This window comes from Prionailurus viverrinus, chromosome D4, assembly GCF_022837055.1.
Source record: "Prionailurus viverrinus isolate Anna chromosome D4, UM_Priviv_1.0, whole genome shotgun sequence".
Taxonomy (NCBI): Eukaryota; Metazoa; Chordata; class Mammalia; order Carnivora; family Felidae; genus Prionailurus; species Prionailurus viverrinus.
This window is the reverse complement of record NC_062573.1, coordinates 46,346,749-46,366,460: the sequence shown is the minus strand read 5'-3', so window position 1 is coordinate 46,366,460 and position 19,712 is coordinate 46,346,749. Positions and strand designations below refer to the sequence as shown.

General features: G+C 37.3%; 1 protein-coding gene across 10 annotated transcripts in view; it reads right to left on the bottom strand.

The window, feature by feature from the left end:
• BNC2 (basonuclin 2) overlaps positions 1-19,712 on the bottom strand; it is a 428,416-nt gene that overhangs the window by 231,130 nt on the left and 177,574 nt on the right. For 6 of the 10 annotated variants that reach the window (XM_047831334.1, XM_047831336.1, XM_047831338.1 and 3 more), the window contains one exon: positions 17,760-17,843. The exons of 3 other annotated variants lie outside the window; for them this stretch is intronic. In XM_047831334.1, the coding sequence (XP_047687290.1) occupies positions 17,760-17,843 (84 nt within the window). Of the gene's footprint in view, positions 1-1,183; positions 1,272-17,759; positions 17,844-19,712 lie in introns of those variants that run through there. One more of the 10 variants, XM_047831340.1, reaches the window with a different exon arrangement.

Below are 19,712 nucleotides of genomic sequence, written 5' to 3'. Positions count from 1 at the left end.
GAGTTTACAGGGTTTTAAAATTCACATACAAATTCAAGTATTTATGAACTACTATTAGGGCAGTACTTTACTCTGAAAAATGTTTAAGCCAACAATGAACATTGTAGGTTTCCTATTTCCATTAAAGTGGTGAATAGTATCAGAGAGAAATACATTTCTCACACACACACACACACACACACACACACACACACACACACACACACACTGTTATGAAATTACTGTCACTAGTTGGTTGTTTACCTAAGAATGGTAATGAGATGTGATGACCTACCTTCTTTAGCCAAGTCCTCTTTGTAATAATAACATTCATTCATTCAACAGTTAACCAACATTTGGAGCACTATGTTTATTCAAGGATTTTTCCCTTTGCAAGTCTAACCAGCCCATACAAGAATAGAATCCATAATCAGGTTATTGCTGATTCCATGCTCTACTCAACTGAGACAGGCAGTGCAAACAACTGAAGTATTGTTACTGCGCAAGATAATCAACAACGTCGTTAATTGAAAATTAATAGTAGGGCTCCCCACTTAGTGCCAAATGTAGTCATTTGAAGTAGTCACCTCCAACAGCCCAAGAAAGTCAATTCTCAATTATCGAAAAAAAGGATCATCTGAGCAAATAGGACTTTCGACTTCCTATTGACTTAATTAAATCGAATGAGAGATTTACTCTTTTGATAACATTTCACTTTCTCTAGCATGTATCATTTAGACATAATCAAACAAGAAATCTTTTAAAACCAAAACATTTACCAGATTCTTAATACGGAAGTAAAGAAAGGTGTACTTCAAGTTTATACAGAGAGGAAGCCAGAGTATTTTTTAGAACTTACTGTGTGCCAGACACCAGAATACACAAAGAGGGACACAACTTGGTTCTTACCCTCGAGGAGAGTATTTTTCGGCTGTTTGCTGATTCTCCACTCTCTTTGTCAGAGAAAAACACCACCTATTCAAGAACTTGACTGTAACTTTATCCCATGTGAATTCTTTCTTGGTTTGCCTGTCCTGTGTGACTTCATGGCTTAAAGATCAGTATTCATCACATTCATTCACTCATCAAGCAATTATCAGTACTATCCTTTAAGTGCCAGGAATAATAGTTGAGACTCTATCAGTGAAAAGACAAAATCTATCCCTTGGGAAAATCACAGTACAACTCTAACAGGTTAACTTACCTAAATCCACTGCATAAAGCAGAGATCCCTTGGAAACACCAGTTTAGGCATCTTTACATCACTATTCTAGCAAACTGGAAGAGCTAAATGTGTTAATTCAGTACCAGATGAAAAATCTTTGGTTTGGAAATCAAAAGACCATGTTTTGATCACAATAGGTCACTGTGACACTCTGGGCCTCACAGTGTGTAAAACAGTGAGGTCGCTGTCTGACCCATGTAATCTCAGGGTCTACTGGTATATGACTGAATATTCGGATTTCAAGTGAGAGAGGTAAACATATTTAACAACCTCAGGATCTGCTTTAAACAATTTTAAACCCATCTAAGCTATGATTAGTTCAATGACTAGGCCTATGCTGAAATCACATCTTGAAACATTATTGTAACCATTATTGTGGAATTTACTTTCTGATTTTGATATATTGAGTTCTTTTCTTGTCTTCCCTTACCCCTAGATGTATAATTTGGGTCTGCTGTATTCTTTCAAACGAAGAATTGGCAGGGTGGTTGCTGTTACTTAGGATAAGTGTATAATCTCTTTGACTTTCTCTTGTTGGGCAAACTGCCCAGTGAGTATCAATTTTTTTTAGAGCTACAAATATGGTTTTAATAGATTCACAGATTTCAAATTATTAGAATTCAGAGCACGTCTCTCCCAGGGTGAGCAGATAATTCACAACAATCCATGTAGATGCAAAGGAGATGACAATGGATCAATCTGTATGTGAATAAGTTGAAATAGTGGTTTACTGCTCCTCCTATCTCTACAACCCACTCCCACCCCACCCCCCAACACTGAAGAAAAATGCCTCAGTCTGTGGGAGTTCAAATTAGTTATTATACCCACTTTAGGGACTGAGGAAGACTTACTGTAAATCAGCCACTCAGAAACCACATTTGACATATTTTGGTTAGAATGTAACTATAAGTTGCATAATATGGTACCTATTGATTAAAGCTTGGGATTATAATGGAAAGCAATTGCCATACATTGAAAGTGACCAACCACAAGATAGAAAATTGTTCCTGAAGAGCCCACAAAAGGAATAATTTTCCTTATAACCTAAAACTCTTTATCCTCTAGACGGCATATTCTATCACTCCTTAAGACTGTATTTTGCCCTAAAGGTGCTAAGATATCTTAACCTCAAATCACCTAACTGTTCAACTCTCTGAGACCAAGAGAAAGTTCTAGCAGAGTAAACTGAATTCTTTATTGAAACAGTAATGGCCATTTTGAACTGGAGCAAAAGAGCAAATCAGAAAAATGTCTCATTGGATAACAATTCCCAATTGGCTGAGGATGTTATAATAGTTATAAATTCATATTAGAGTCTGCCTTTCTGGGTTTTTTTCTGTCCTTTTTACCTCTATAAAATATAATAATTTATTGAGGGAGTTACTGTATGTCAGATACAGTGCAATCGTGTCCCTTCTATCTACCTGTACAAATAGAGAACTCGTTTTTCTCTGCCACCCATAAAGTATCACTCCTATAAGCAGTATATATTTCTTTAAAAACAGAAATACCCAGGTAGGAAAGAAATCATATACCACAGAGAAAGAATTAAGATCAGTTCATCTACTTCTAAGAAGCAATGGAACTGGATGGAGAGTATTATGCTAAGTGAAATCAGTCAGGCAGAGAAAGACAGATATCATATGTTTTCACTCATATGTGGATCCTGAGAAACTTAACAGAAGTCCATGGGGGAGGGGGAGGGGGAAAAAAAGTTACAGAGAGGGAAGGAGTCAAACCATAAGAGACTCTTAAATACTGAGAACAAACTGTGGGTGATGGGCATTGAGGAGGGCACCTGTTGGGATGAGCACTGGGTGTTGCAAGGAAACCAATTTGGCAATAAATTATATTTAATATAAAAAAAAAAGCAAAAGGTGCTGGGGACTTGAACTGCAGATTGAATGGATGGTAGGAAACTTTGATGTTTCATACCCTCTGCATGAGTCACGATAGTAGTTAACCTTATAATTTTGGGACCATGACTCCAGTAAAAATACATAACTACAATAAAAAGAGCACATATAATAATTGTGTAACTCAATTGCTTTTGTTAAAAGTTGGTTTCTGAAACAGATTCTTCTGTCATATAACTGGCGAAGACATGCGTAATGTTTTAATCCTGCTGGGGACTATTTTTTAGTTTTTCCTTACAGTCTACCCTAAATCTTCACTCATGTATCAGATGTCTCGGTTCAATAGAAGCATGAACTATACCTATACCTACTGGGGTTCCTCGGTCCATTTGGAAAAACACAGTGAAGATTTGGGCCTTCATTTTTGAAGATGTGAAAGAGCCAAATCACCCTGTGACAGAATTCTGCTAAATAACTCTTGTGTTTTTTAGAAGAATATTAACAGTAGCTGAGCAGTTAACAACTTTCCCCTATTCCAAAATCAAGGATATGGAATATAATTGAGATAATGCCTCTAAATGTTTTGTGCTTCACTGTGGATAAAGCAGTGGATCTGTGTCCATGAAAGGGAAATGCATTACACATTCCAGTTCACTCTGATCTGACCAATATTCCAAGTGGAATGCTAAAATTACTAAGGAAAATGCCAACAATCCTTTCAAATACCAAAGTTAAGGTAAAGGCATAACTGAACCCATGTGAGAAGAGCACTACAACAAATGAGGCAGCAAATACTGCGGAGTACCCTTACGCTTTTAGATCCACATAAAAAAACAACCTGTCTGTCCCTACACTGGGCTCCATCTCTGCACCACCAAAAACCCTTCCTGTCTCACTTCTTATTCCAGCCACATCAACTCACTTCCCCCATTTATAGCTAAGTGTCGTCTGACTCTGAGTTTGCCTCACATGCATCATGCTTCCTGACAAATTGGAAGTGTAGGGACTTAATGCTCAAAGGACCACAATGATCCACCAAGAATGAGAGTCAATGGGTAAACATTTTCCCCTTTTATTTTGCGGGGAGACATATTCATGAGGTGCCTCCAAAGGCCCCAGTGGGAATGAGCACCCATTAGTAGTACTGATCACTTTAATAATTCATCATTGTGGTTTCCTCTGGTCCTTCATTCTTACTCTGGATTCTACCCAAACAATGTACCGTCATGTAAGTCATCATCTTGTGATCTGTTCGCAAGGGGACCTAGTTAAGTCAGCTCTCCAAAAGATCCTAAAATGTATAAATAAAATAATATCTGAATGGACCAAAACACAATAAGATATCAGATAGTGACATACACAATTCACAGTAAAAAAGAATAGATAAATGATAAAAGGAGAGAAACTAGAAAAGCACCCAGAAGACCCAGAAGGCTGGATCTTCCCATCCAGAAACAGTAGCAGCCCATGGAGGAACCATACTCAGAAAAATTCTGAAGGGCACAACTTGTAGCCCTTCTACTTTTATTACTAGGGCTTCTATTTGACAGAGAGTGAGACTATACCCTAGAGCTGCTCATATGCTGTGGTCATATGCATCACTCCCAGTTAGATATAGGACACACAGCCTCATGTTTTCTTTTCAAATCTTTGAAACCTACTTCCTAACAGATCTGAGAAGCAGGCTCTCCTAAGTGAGCAGAGAAGGGCAGTCAGCCCACTGTTAGTCACCTCTTCAACCCAGAAAGCTTCCTGTCCCACCATATGCTTGGCTCCAGTCAGCAGATCCCCGGATTTCAATACTGGTTTGACAAGTATTGTCCTGCACAGCTTCCCAGGAAACAGACCCAAACTCCATCAAATATATGTGCATAGTACAACAGTGATTGAAAATCCAAGTTGCATAATCCAGAACAGAGCCAAGTGTAACACTGAAAAAGTATCCTTACATGTATTGTGAGGTTGTCTTACGCCACAGTTTCTCTCATTAAGCACATTCTGAACAAATCATTCATAGATGATTGTTCTGAAGTCTTTTAGTGGTTACTGATTCACAAAACCACAGAAATAATACATATTCTGCTAACAGTCAGGGATGTTGCTATGGCATCACAGATAATCACTTTTGAAACAGAGGTATCTTTGGCACTCTTCTGAAGATGAAACAAAAATCTTTAAAATATTATATCCAAATATCTGATTTGTCAATTTGGAAATGTTTAATACTAACACAAACCAGTAAAGAAGGGAAAAAATCCTGATTGTTCAGGGCAAAATGAAATCACAATTAAGATTTTATAGGGGCGCCTGGGTGGCTCAGTCGGTTAAGCGGTTAAAGCATCCAACTTCGGCTCAGGTCATGATCTCGTGGTTCATAGGTTCGAGCCCTGCGTTGGGCTCTGCAGACAGCTCAGAGCCTGGAGCCTGCTTTGGATTGTGTCCCTCTCTCTCTGCCCCTCCCCCACTCATACTCTGTCTCTCTCTCAAAAATAAACATTAAAAAATAAAAAAGAAAATAAAAAAGAAAGCTGTCATTATACACACATTCATAACTGCTCTGTGTATTAACCCTAAAAGGACACTGTTCTAAATCCATTCTCTAGATGAGCTTAGGTAGCAACAACAAATATCAGTCATCAGGTTCCATTCATAAAAGTAAATCAAAGTAAATCACCTGTGACATTTTTTTTCTCTGCAAGTCCTTAGTTAAATTATTAGACACCACTCCAAATTCTGTTAAAGACTAAAAGAATGCCATGAAGTAGTTAAGCAACCTGAGAGCAAAATCAGTAAAATACATACCTTTGATTTAATTTCCCCAAAACAAAGTTTTCATTTTGGGACATAAAGAAACCAACCTCTGGGGGTTGGGGATGAGGAAAGCAAGCAGAGTAAAAAGGGCAAAAAATACCAAGCAAAAGTCCTGAATCAAGTTCCAACTAATGACACCAACAATTTTTTTTTTTTGCACTAGGATTCTGTTTATTTTTTTTTCAAGTGTTTCTGTTTTCTGCTCCCTAGCTGACAGGAATGCTTTCCCTTGCACATGAAAGATAGCGAATGGTCCTTGCATGTGTTGACATGGACTTCTATGACTAGGAGTTATAAGCAAAATTCCTTTGCACATCAAAGAAAAAAACCTTTGTTTATTCAAGAAATTCCTAATGGCTTCATTTATAAGTAAAATTTTCCCTTTATTTGAGACCCAGTGGCACAGTGGCATATAACTACAAGATAGCAAGCAACTCTCATAATGAACTCTGCACAGTTTTGAGAAAATAGTATCTGAAGGCAGTTTTTCCTTCTAGGGTCAGCAGATGAGTGGTTCAAAAAGAATAAACTATCCTAGGGACAGCACATAACTGGAGGGGGAGGGGAGGAACATTCTTGCTAATTAAAATTTCCAGTTCTTATGGCCCTCTATATACACAGATCCCAGTCAAGAAAGGCCTGCAGGATCAGGCCTGCACCAAGAAAAAGTATACCATCATCACATTAATTGTATTATTACTTCATAATGCTAACCAGCCAGGTTTATATAGAAGAGATTAAATAACAAGATAATCTTATAAACAATGCTCATTTCATCAGTATACCAAATAAGTTTGATTTATATCAGCAACTGTTCTTCTAATTAATTTATGCATCCACATGCTTTAATTTACACAGACAGACACCTACACTGGGCTAGGGATGGCTATTTTTTTAACATTTTGAACTTTAAGACAGGTTTACCTTTAGACTTCCCAATGTTCACACTTCAAAAATGAAGTGACTGCTAAAATACCCTGCATTAAAACTGAAGCATGCAGAAAGAAAACATTTTATCAAACTTAATACCTATCTCCCCCTGCCAACACTTGTACGTTTAATTTTAGTTTTGTATAGCTTTACTTAAACTTACAACCAGATCTGTTTATTCCAAAATTGTGAACTTAAATCTTTTTACCAATATTTCCCTCAAAGCCTTTTGGATATATAACCTCATCTTGTTACAGCATCAACCCTAAGCTCCAACATTTGTTTTCATGCAGTTTCTAGCAATTTGAAGAGGGGAAAAAAAGGCTGCTAGTTTTTAAAAAAATCATTTCTGTTAACATCAGGGGCTTGGATAAAATTTTTAAAGTACACTCCAGGCTGCTGGTTTACAATCACAAGTACCACTAGTCAACAGTTTGAAATGAGAAAATTCTAGAAAGGAAGGAAAATTTAACCAGAAAGCTAAAAACATGCCTGAATCCAGACCCACTTAAATAAGCTATTAGTAACATCATGGTAATGCCAGCACTCTTTGGAAACCCTTAAAAATAACAATATAAAGGACTGTCTTGGTGTCAGGATTATTCCACTATAGTCATTTTACAATGTCCATGGATAGTTTCAGTGTGGGAGTAAGGATGCCTATTTACCTATTTAATCAGGCAAGTAAAAAGGTTTTTACATGTCTGTGATATAAAACTTTTATTTATGTATTTGATCAATGTTTATTTGTAGGACATTAATACAATAACAGATGTCAGCTACATTCTCTGTTTTTGATTATAAACTCCTAGAGGGCAGAGACGCTGTCTATTCAGCTCACTTTTTATAGGATGCAAACACAGTACCATATTCAAAAAGGCACTTAAAAATGGTTTTCATCATAACAATGATTTCAAGGGTACTTGACCTGCATCTATGCTCCATGAAGCTCCAGTGGCAGGTACTGAACATTAAAAAATAACACTTATATTCTTGGGTAATTCCATTCTTCAGAGGTCTGTAATGGCACTTCTCTTTTGAAACAGAGATAATTTAGATGGAACTATTTCCACCTCTTAATGTTCAAGAGTTAGCTTTTGTCAAACACCTAAATACTAGAACTCACACTAGAAAATAAAAGCAAAAAAGCCAGAGCCAAACATTCCATTTCTTAGCATCAGGTTAGCATATTTCCTGCATCGGGCAGAAGGATCTGCTGTTTTCATGAGGGAACCTGCTAACACCATTACTGTGGTACCTAAAAATGTAGCCTCCTTGCATTCTTAATACTCAGATTATAAAGAACAAGGGACACAATAGATGACATAATATTCCATGATAAGAAAACAAAACTTAGAGCACTGCTGTATAATGCTTACAAACTCTGAAGGACTAAAAACCAGTAAAAAATATCTTAAAGGCTCTGACATCAGAAATGGAGAATGTTTTGCCAACTATGTCATTTAGGCTAAATCTTTTAAAATTTCTGGACCTGGGTTTCCAAATACATAAAATGAAGACATTAGATTACATAAATTCAGCTAATTTCCAGGTTTAAGTTATGAAACCATATTTTAAAAAATACCGAGTCCTAAAGAATCTCACACACATGTTTTCAAAATGAGGCGCCTGGGTGGCTCAGTCAGTTAAGTGTCTAAGTCTTGGTTTTGGCTCAGGTCATGATCTCAGGGTTTGTGAGTTCGAGCCCCACGTGAGGCTCCGTGCTGACAGCGTGGAGGCTGCTTGGGGTGTCTCTTTCTCTTTCTCTCTCTCTGCTCCTCCTGCATACGTGTTCTCTCTCTCCCTCTCACTCCCTCAAAATAAATAAACATTAAAAAAAATAAAGCATCTCACATATAAATTGAGATTCCATTATCTATCCTAACAGAAATTTTTCTTTCTTTTGCAGGTGGAACTAGGTGAACTATGTGTTTTCAGTATAAATCTTCATTTATGTAATGTTACTTACTATGACTAACTCAAAATATTCAAACAGAATATCACTAGCTATTCTTATAAACATAAAAAATATGGATTACTATGTAATGACATATACATTGTAGGTATATACAAAACCCACATACATGCACACATTCCCACATAAACGTACAATTCTCTCTATTCAAGCCAAGAATTAAAATACTTCCTGTTTTTCTATCTTTTCTTCCTCCTATGAAGCATCTATGAAGCTATTATGACTCAGGAACTTACATAAAGTAAAATAAGCATCTTAATCAACATTTCTTATATTCATACTGACAGTTCCCAACAGGAACTTATGTTAAGTTGGTTATCTGAAATCTAGATAATATGACCAAGATTTATTTAATCTATAATGTACCTGATCTATAGAACTCAAGATACAGAATCCACAAATTTAATGCCACTTAAAAGCAGAGAGTAATAATAACAACAGCAGCAGAAAAATTTTTAAAAAGGTCCTGAATATATGTAGGGACATCCAATCCATACTCCACCAAAACTGAAAAGGGGAGGAGGGAACTTAAATGTGTGAAACTGCTTTTTTATCTATTAAGTATTTACTAAGATTCTTGCAAAAGAAAACTTCAAACAACTACTGAGTATACTATCATTTTCTTATTTGTTTTGAGAAACAAATAAATGCACTACAGAATGCAGAGATTTCTTCCAAGTAAAGAAAAGCATAGGTATTTTGTTCAAAATTCCCTATGTTACTATGTTGGATTCCTTATTCTCAGGAAAAAAAAATTCTAAAACTATTTAAAAGTGAATATTATTTTTTGATATTTATTTATTTGGGGGAGAGCGCAAGCAGTGTAGGGAAAGAGAGAGGGGGATGGAGAATCCAAGGTGGGCTTGTGCTGACAAGCTTGACAGCAGCAAGCCAATGTGGGGCTCGAACTCACGAACTGCGAGATCATAACCTAAGCTGAAGTCAGACGCTCAATTGCCTGAGCCACCCAGGCACCCCAAAAGTGAATATTATTTAAATGGCTGAGGTATTTGAAATTTTCAGGCAAAATTTTTTTCCTAATTTCTATCTGTTAACCGACATTAGTAAAATACATTTATATAATGACAATAATGCATTTACTACTTGCTATTTGCTAGACACAATGCCTATGCATACACACAACCCTTCAACCCTTCCAACAATGCAAAAAAAAAAAAAAAAAAACCAGATCTGAAGAACTCAAATCTTCATGTTCTATTTCATCAATTAAACTGAAATCCCAAGATCAAAATACACAAAAGCAATATCCTAACCACTGGTTGTTTTATTAGATGTCAGGAAACTCAGGGTACTTTCATTTCCATGTCTTCCTCCTTATGTCAGGGGAAGAAGGAAAATGGTAACTGGGAGCCACATATTTCTAGCTTTCATCAGTAACAGTTCCACTCAAAAGTCCAAGAAAAGGGATAATTTAGTGAGTATTGTACATTCTTAAAAAAAAAACAAAAAAACAAAACGAATTGAGGTCCATTCACGTTCCTTAAAAAAATCCACCACTGGTCAGACAAATTTATGTAAAAATGCAACCTGATTTTTTTTAAGGTTACAGTTTAAGTAACTGTGAATATTAATCTTTACTAGCAGAAAAACTAGGACTATAAATGAAAACAGAACTGCAGTTCACTTTTATGGAGGATAGAATAGGTTGGTTGTGAAGAGAATCAAGTATAAAGGAATAAAAATAAAAATAATGGAAAGAAAAATGGAGAAGGAAAGGAAAGAAAAAAGAGGTACACAACAAGGAAAAGAGAAAGGCAATACGCTAGAGGGGACCAACAGAACAAAGTAAGGGAAGACATTTGTAGTAAAATGACCCTTGTCCAAGTTTTGCTGGTGCTCTGCACCATCGCCTATATGTGACAAAGGGATTACCTCCGTGGTGGTTTTCAAAAAGGCTTTCTGTATCTAAAAAACTCTCACTTTATTTTTCAAATTCCTATGTTGATTTTTAAATGAAAGTTCATGTTTGAAAACTCTGCTTATGTGTAAGGGAATGACTTTTATTTTAGAAATGTACTTTGGAACATGCACACCATTGCTCAGTTTAGTGCTCAAAACCTCAGAGATGCCCCAACATTCCAAACCTGACAGTCTTTTCTTTGTAAAGAAATTAGGGCTGTCTCTTTCCACAGTACTTGAAAATTACATTTGAAATCAGTCTTCATGATTTCAGAAAGCCTTGAAAATATGTCTGTCTGCTTGAGGAATAATCTATTACCATAGATAGTTGTCCCTATCCTCAAGAAAACAATGTAGATGTGCCCAAAGAGTCAGAAGCTCTCAAAGGAACATCCAATGTGGGTTACAGAGAAAAACTGTCCTCCTGCCTAGAGTATGTATACAGAACAACTGCACTGAATACTGTACCCCAAGCCAAACTCCATAGAAAGGTGAGCTCTGCATCAATCCAGCTGGCTTAGCAGGCTGAGAACCCCACCTACTCAATCCACCTTGACTCAGTGGCTTGCTTCTTTTTACCCATCCACTTACCCATCCTGTGTTCCAATAAACCAATGGTCCTTACTCTATCCCTCAAGACCCTAAGCATGCTTTTATATGAAAATTCATTAAATAATGTACCACTTTCAATATATTGATCCTACAAACTGCAACTCTGTGAAGTGGTTCAACACGATGTCATCACTACACAGCAACTTGTTTCATTTACAGTATCTGTTTCACTTCTACTCATGAGCTAATATAATTCAATTTTTTTTAACTGCACACAGGCTGCTAGACACATGTGCATGGCAAATGGAATCTGAACTTAGCTTAACAGCCTCATTTATTCCTGATGGTTTAAATTATTTCATCACAATTAATGACACCCCCTCAGCTTCCTGTGCAGCACTGCCAGATGTTCAGAGACCACAAAGCCACTCTCTTCTTTGACGGCTGGTGACAAGTCGTCCTCTGAAGGACGTTCCCTAGGTACATGGGCCGGATGACACCTCCATTGCTTAGCACCTCTCTGCCTCCCAGAGTAACCATGTTGAGGAAAAAGCAGGAAGGCATGAGAAACCAGCAAATGCATTAGCAAAGGCAAATTACGTGAAGTGATCTACACTCGGAGGAACTTGGCTCCTGCCACAGGAGTTCTTAACCTTGTTGTTTTATGAAAGAGCTCTTCACCTCCACCTTCCCAGCCACTGGCATCCACTGAGTGCCTAACATGGCGTCAGTCCTCAGAGAATGTCAAAGGACAATAAAAATATAAACTTTTCCACAGGGATCCTTTTTGATTTTGGCAATGTTGTTTTGAGGAGTGTTGTTTAAACTTAACACCTTCATCGTGATCATCATCTTGTTTTTGAGAGAGAACATGTTGACAGTTTATCATTATCTGTATTTTCAATGATAATTTTCTTCTATCCTAATCCACACATACTTCTAGTTGAAACATATAACATATTGGCAACTTGTGGCAAGCAGTTTTACCCCTTTACCTTTTTTAAACTTTACAGAAAGGTATAATATAATGGATATACAAAAAGTTACACACATTTCATGTATATGTTTTTGATGAGTTTGGTTTACCTATTTGTCTTGGGCTTAGTAGGATTTATTCATTTCAGGGGCTGTTGGCTTTTTGTTTTTCTTCTTGTTAAGTTTTGCTGTTTTGTTATTTTTTCAAAGAACATACTGAGAAACAGACTTCAGACTTTTCTTATTTTGATTCTAATAAATGAGCAAAGCCATTTACTTCTTTTCTTAACAAAAACCAAAATTCTTGTTCAATACTGAAATTCAGAAATAGTAATTATCTTATATTCATCATTTTAAGTTCACAAAAAATATAAATTCACATAATCACAGGTAGGTAAGAGTAGCTAACAGGGTAGCAGAAACAGTAAACATACTAGCACTGATACAGTAAGAGTCCAATACTACAGCTCTAATTTGGAAAACATTTCCATCAACTAGAGAACATGTGGCAGACATTTTATGGATTATTTTTTAAATGTTAAAAAAAAAACACAAAAAAACGCTGATCTTATTCAGGGAATAAGGGACCTTTTTCTTTGCCAAAAAGTGTAATAGGAAAACTGAAAGGCCACCTGTGTCAGCCCACCCTATAGTATGAACATAAGCTATAAGAGTATTTTGGAAAATATCTTTAAACTGAGATGAGAAAAAAATCAATATCAATACAGATTCCAAGCAGATGCAAAAGGCTTCTGTGCATGTTAGTGATTATGTGTGTGGCCTGCACAGCCTAATTTCAGATGCCTCCCAAACTCAGTGTACTTTCTCTTTTATAAACTCTTTGGGATTAAAACTAGGACCTCATCCATATCAACTTTGACAATAGACACAAATACAGCATAAGCTAATCAAGCCAAACAAGTTTAATTTCCCCCCTCATAGATGGCTCTTTTAATCTTAAATGCCTACTGAATTTTATAGACATGCTACACTTAATATTTTGACAGTTGTTTATTAAAATTACTTTCCTAGGAAGTTCTATGAAACCAACAGTGTAGTTTGTATCAGAACTGAGGCGATCAGAGAGAAGTCAAGATGATGGCATACTTGCAGCAAGCAGACAACAATAGGAAACTCTTAGCACTCCCAGAGTTGCATCAAATTTTCCATGGACCGAAACTAAAATGAAATAGTTCAATTACTAAGAGGTAGATAAGTAAAATAAACAACTAATTTCATACAGTGAAGTTGGGAGAGAGTCATATGGACCTCATTCTGTTGTCTCCAAACACTGTATCGGAGAGGAAAAAGGAGCTGAATAAACTTTAAACTCTCATGTAGGGATGTATTGCTTGTGTGTCCCTGGCAGATGTGGAAAGGAGATGAAATGGGCAAGGGAGAATCAAATATCCCATCGCTGCAGGTTTGCTGAGGGAAAGAGCACTGCAAAGATCTCACATCTGGCAATCATTTGTCAATAGCTGGAAAGAGAACGGCAGGAAACTTTCTGGCTCTTGGAGAAGATGAAAAGACAAAAACCATGTGTCACACACACACACACACACACACACACACACACACACATTCTGCAATGGTACAATGACTACTACACTTATTCTCCACCCCTCTTCTCCCCCCCTAAATTTAATGATCTTCAGATATACTCTACTCCGTGGTCAAAAACATGCAGTCACTTGACTTGTTAAAGCTGCAGTGTATGTACATTTTTCAAATAAACCCCAGGGCTGATGTTAGAAAATCAAAATCAGTCAAGCATAGACCGCCTGGTACTTTGGGCAGGAATCCTTGTGGTTTAGTCAATAAACAGAATCTGAATGAAAGACACCACAGTAACTAGACAGTAACGTTTTGAACAGTTCTTAACCTGAAGGGGGGTTGGGGAAGGCGGGTGCACTAGTGACCATGGACATAAGGTCCACTTAGATGGCTCGCTCTACCTGCAACATGACTGTGTTTAGCACAAGGTCATCTGCTGTTTCTAACACACACACACACACACACACACACACACACACACACACACACACACAGAATGAACTTGTATTTGAGGAATGTTGTGAATGAATTTGCTTGTTGTTGTTTTTTAAATAATTATACCTGTTTAATAGGGTGGGAAGGGGAAACCTCAGATTCTGTGTAGTGCATATTGGTCATAATAATATAGAAAATTTGCTGGCTTCATTATGAGTTCATAAAAATGACCAGTTTTGCCCTAGCAGGTTTATTATGCAATAAAAAGTTTTCAAGACAACCCACACAAAATTAATTAACTTCTCCAAAATCATAGGAATTTAAATCTGGTCATGGTGATCGATAGACTTCAATAAGCAGCTTTCAGTTCACCCTTACGCTGCATTTAACTAGCAGCAGCCAGCCGCCAGGCTCATCCCTGTGATTCCATAAGTGAATGCTGCAGGTTGTTTAATAACCTGGCAAATTCACAGTAGCTTGTCAAATTATTACAGGAACAGTGTCATCACTAAACAAGCCTGATCACGGTTAATTACAATGCAGACTAGAGAGCAGCCACAATTGTTCATTAATTACAGGAAGCACCTCATTTAAATTTTATGGAAATTTACACTTGCACCCCGGTATGTCTGGGAAAAAAAAAGTGATCCTTCACGCATTCACAGAAGAAAGGAGTCTGTGGTTTATGAAACATCACAGTAAATTGTGTCTAATCTGGTACTGAAATATTGGTTCATTATTTACTCTAATTTTCTAAGCACTTTAGTGGTGAAAAATATCAAGTCAATCCCACATCTTGAATTCCCAACCAAGAAAGAAACTGTTGGGTTAGCTGTAACAACTTAATGCAGGATGAAGCACAGTTAGACTCAAAAAGTAACTTTTCTCTGATTGAAAATACAATATTTAATAGCAATTAAGGGAAGTCTAAACTAGAATAACCACTTCCTAGAAAATAACTACATCAGAGCACAATTTTTTGCTAATATCAGTTAACCTCCAAAGCTAAACAAAGTACACAGTTTCATACCCACTTCAAAAACCACTGAGGAAAATCAACAAAATTAGACAGCGAATCTAAGTCTTGATTTCCAGCTACTTTTCAAAGTTAAGCATATTAACACAAAAAGCCAGCAGATACCCTCGCAAAAGTCAAGTCAAACACAGACTTCCAGGATAAAAGTTACTCAAAACCAAAGATGCGTTCATGAAAGAGTGTCAGGGATCTTGGGATTATTAAGCAATAAAGTTGCTAAGCCATCTGAAATTTTAGGGATAGCAAAAAAGAGTAAAGAGGAAAAAGGTAAGAGCAGAAAGGAACTCCACCAGTCATGAGAAATTATGTCAGTTAAAATACAAAAGTAAATCAGATATGGGTGCACTGTATGTCTAAATGAAAATCCTTCATAGGAAAGGATATAAATAAACCATTGCTCCTAAATCGAGGTGTACAAGAGGCTGTTCTCAGAATCAAGAGGCCAAACAGCAAATCCTCTAGTGGATATAATGCCTGGCCCTGGGGGACAGCCTGAGATCCAAGTAGGAAAAATAGATGCCTCTGGCATGTATTATAGTGAGTTCCCTGGAGTGCAGAATTAGACGAAAAACTAAGAAATGGCTCGTTCCTGGGGCAGGGGGGGAGGAAGACCAGAATACATGCCATGGCAAGAATGAAAGGACTCTAAGCGAAAAACTACTCCCAAAATTGTTAGCCGGTGAAGAACATTATTAAGTGTCAGGTTTTTTATGACTGACATAATATGGATATGTACCAGATATTATTAAAATGTATGGAAGCCATATTTAGAAAAGAAGAGGAAAAAAGAGAAGGAAATGGTTCAAATGGGTCCCAGTTAATCCACCAATTCACCGTACTTGACTATCTTCGAATAAAATCAACCTTTCCACTCAGTCTGCCAAAATAGTGTTGCAAAAGGAGGAGCCCAATAAAATGAGACTCATTTCTTTGCCCAGGGGCTTGGTCTTCTTTGCAAGGACCGTGCTGAATTGTCAACTCTACAAATGTTTAACTACCTACAACCAGGGTTTCACTTAAACCAGTAAATATACATTTTCTCTCTTGGTATGTTAAAATAATATGCTCCATTGGTCTCTTTCAGTTTTATTTGACGCAGTCACATCTGCAAAACCCATTGCTTTTTGCTCCATAACTCAAGGTTCACAAACAGATTATCCAACAACCACCCATGACAGACCATTCCAGGTGATGTGTTTGAAGAACATCACTCGTCCTACCCAAGGAGGTCAAGGATCAGACCACTCTCCATGAAAAGCCTTCCATCACTCTGCATTTGTGTGTCACACACAAGCTGTTAGCTTTCTAAAACTGGGAAATACATGATCATGTCTCATATGTGTCACACCTGCTTTTCTGTTGTACCATAGCCATACAACACCCAGGCAGTACCAGCTTGTGGCACAGCAGAGCTCAGGTGGTCTTCCCTAGGCCAAGAGCAGGTGTGCAGGAGATGGTATACTCTTCAGTACCATAAAAACTGAAACCTCCTCCTACCACCACTTCTACCTTCACTCCAACTGTGAAGAAGTCAATTTTTAAAACTATTCTCCTGTCTCATATGGGGTGTCTAAATAGTAAAAATGTTTTAAGACCAAGCTTACCATGCTCATCCCATCAGTCTGAAAATTTAGAAAGTGATGCCAAATGGAGTCCCTAAAAAATATTATGTGTTTGCTCATGCTAGGGGATGCCACCCATGTTACAACTTCAGCCAGTATCTTTGCATTACTGGCACACACATCCCTTAAATCCTAATAGGCACATAAAAACAGAGCTAGGTCTTCGGCCACGATGTTGTATTTACATTCTTAATCTGATATACACCAAACTACTTCTAATCTCCCAAGACCACATAACATGAACTGAATTCCAAGTAAGTATTGTGTCACAGGACATAGCTCCTAATACATGAAAAGGGAAGATACTTATCATTAAATCATATTTTTCTATACAGTGTCCAGCTGAATGGCTTCTATTCTCCTGACCTGAGGGATAATAATGCAGGAAGCATGACTTGCTCACCATGTGTCTCCAGTGCCAAGCACAGTGCTGAGCACATGATACTTTTAAAAGATAAAAGCTAATATTTACTGAGTGCCCATTATGTGCCAGGCCCTTTGCTAACTACTAGGTAGAAGTTAGAACACTTACTCCTTATAAACACTTTGGGTGGTGAATCTCCGTTTTATAGATGGGAAAACTAAAGCTTAGTTTGATAAAGTAACTTGACAAAGGCCTCACTGTAACTTTGTCAACTGAGGCAGAAACCATGCTCTTATCCACTGCAGTATGTATCATTTCTTGAATGAGTAAATTAATTATCTCCAGTTACAGACAATTTATCCTGAAAAGGACCTCTCATTGCACACATGCTACCTTGGCTCCTCTTTTACACCTGTCTCAACAGTTGTCCATCTCCTGATGGCCCTGCTATACTTGTATGGCCTTCAGGGACCATTGTGTGTGTCACACCACCCCCAACTAATAAAGCAATAAGACTCCAACCTGGACTTCCAGCCTCTGGTCTGGCTCCTCCAGGTTTGGGCAAAAGTCTGCACCCAGCACTCTGCCAGCACATGCCACTGGAACCTGGGGGAACATGGCCAAGTTAGATGCTGGATGTGGAGGCTGCTGAGAACTGCACAGAAACACATTAGATCCAGAAAGAAGTAGGGACATCCCAACTGCAGGTATGAAACAGGCCATCATGACTCCATTGGTTTTTGACATTCAGTATGTCAAGTATATTGTAAATACCATGTAATCAAGTTTATAACTACCAGAAGGTAAATTCCAAGAATAAAAGATATACAAAATTTTTATTTCCCCTTGTATCCACAGCATGTAGCACAAGGTAGGCATTATATAAATATCTCTGGATGAAAGCAGAGAAGGTTAAAGTAAAGAGAGAAAGAAATGTAGAATCTCTTCTTGATACTGGTGACACTTTTCCCCTCCGTCATTTAATTTGCTTAAGTGAGAGTGAAAAACATTGCATTCTATAATGAATAATATTCCTTTTCACCAATTACCTGATCAAATTTATTTTTCCTATTCATGGAGTAGGTTAGCACAGACAGATTCTGTTTATCAATACTTATTATTTATTTACTATCTCTAAATTTTATTGAAGAGGCTTATTTTATGTCTGTTTCCATAATAAAAATGATAAGAAAACAACTATAATTTAGAACATTTCTCTATATCTAAAATTCTACACTGAAAGCCACTTAAGATTCCCTTTCAGAACTAAATTAGCTAATTAGTTGATCTCATCCCAAAATGTCACCTACTGTCACCTACTTACTTCATTTTAGATTTTTTCTGAGATAAAGACAAAAGGATTTAGATTCCACCTAAACCTGCTTTCTGCTTTTTAAAAAACTTCTCTGAATCACTACTCAGTATTTCCAAACATATACTATCTTTATGAATCATACAACTATGTAGTTCAGAATCTTGGTCCATCAATCAGCTTCACCCTGTCTTCTTTCCCCATCAGAGCCCACCTCTGCTGTTTTGTTCTGTGCTTTAACTCCACTTAGGATTATCTGTGCCAGTCAATTTTCTTTGCTCAGAGATAAGTTTTCAGCCAAGTATGCTGCCTTAGAAGGTATTTCCCTCTTTCTTTTGACCCACAAATCAGTTCACTTCTCTAAATCTAAACAACTTTCAATAAAGTCCACTTTGCAAGTTCCTCACTGAATATTACTAATATTAAAAAAGAGCACTGAGCCGATTCTTCATTTTTAGGACCAACTCTCCAATTTCTTTCAAGTCCTGCATTCTCTCTTCTTGCCTATGTCCCTATGGTGACATGGGCAGATCATCTTTCTTTGAAATTAACTGTTCTTTACCCACAAATTTCACACTGGAGCCCAAAAGGAGAAGGAAGAGAGTCACATTTACTGAGCACTTGTGGTCATGCTACCCTGTGGGCACCTTACATGCAGATTAACCTGTTTTTTTCTTTGCTACTGTCTTACAGGATATGAGCATCTCCATTTGACAATTCAAAACAACACAACACAACACAACAAAACAAAACCAAGGCTTCAGTATAGGTAACTAGCTCGACAAGACTGAGAACAGGGGCGCCTGGGTGGATCAGTTGGTTGAGCACCCCACTCTAGATTTCAGCTCAGGTTATGATCCCATGGTTTATGGGTTCGAACTCCACACTGTGCTCTGCACTGAAAGTAGGATTCTCTCTCTCTTCCAGCCTCTCTCTCAAAATAAATAAATTGTTAAAAACTTAAAAAAAAAGCATGAGGCCTCTTAAAAAAATAAAAAGACAGAACATATCAAAGAAGTTAATGAAAAACATGCAATAGTTGCATTTAGTGGCTTACATTCTAGAGGCATTTGCTGATGTTTCATATGAAAGAAATTACAAAAAAGACAAAGGAAGTGGAGAAGGTGTGTTATCAAGACCTACTACTTGCTTTGTGGTCTAGG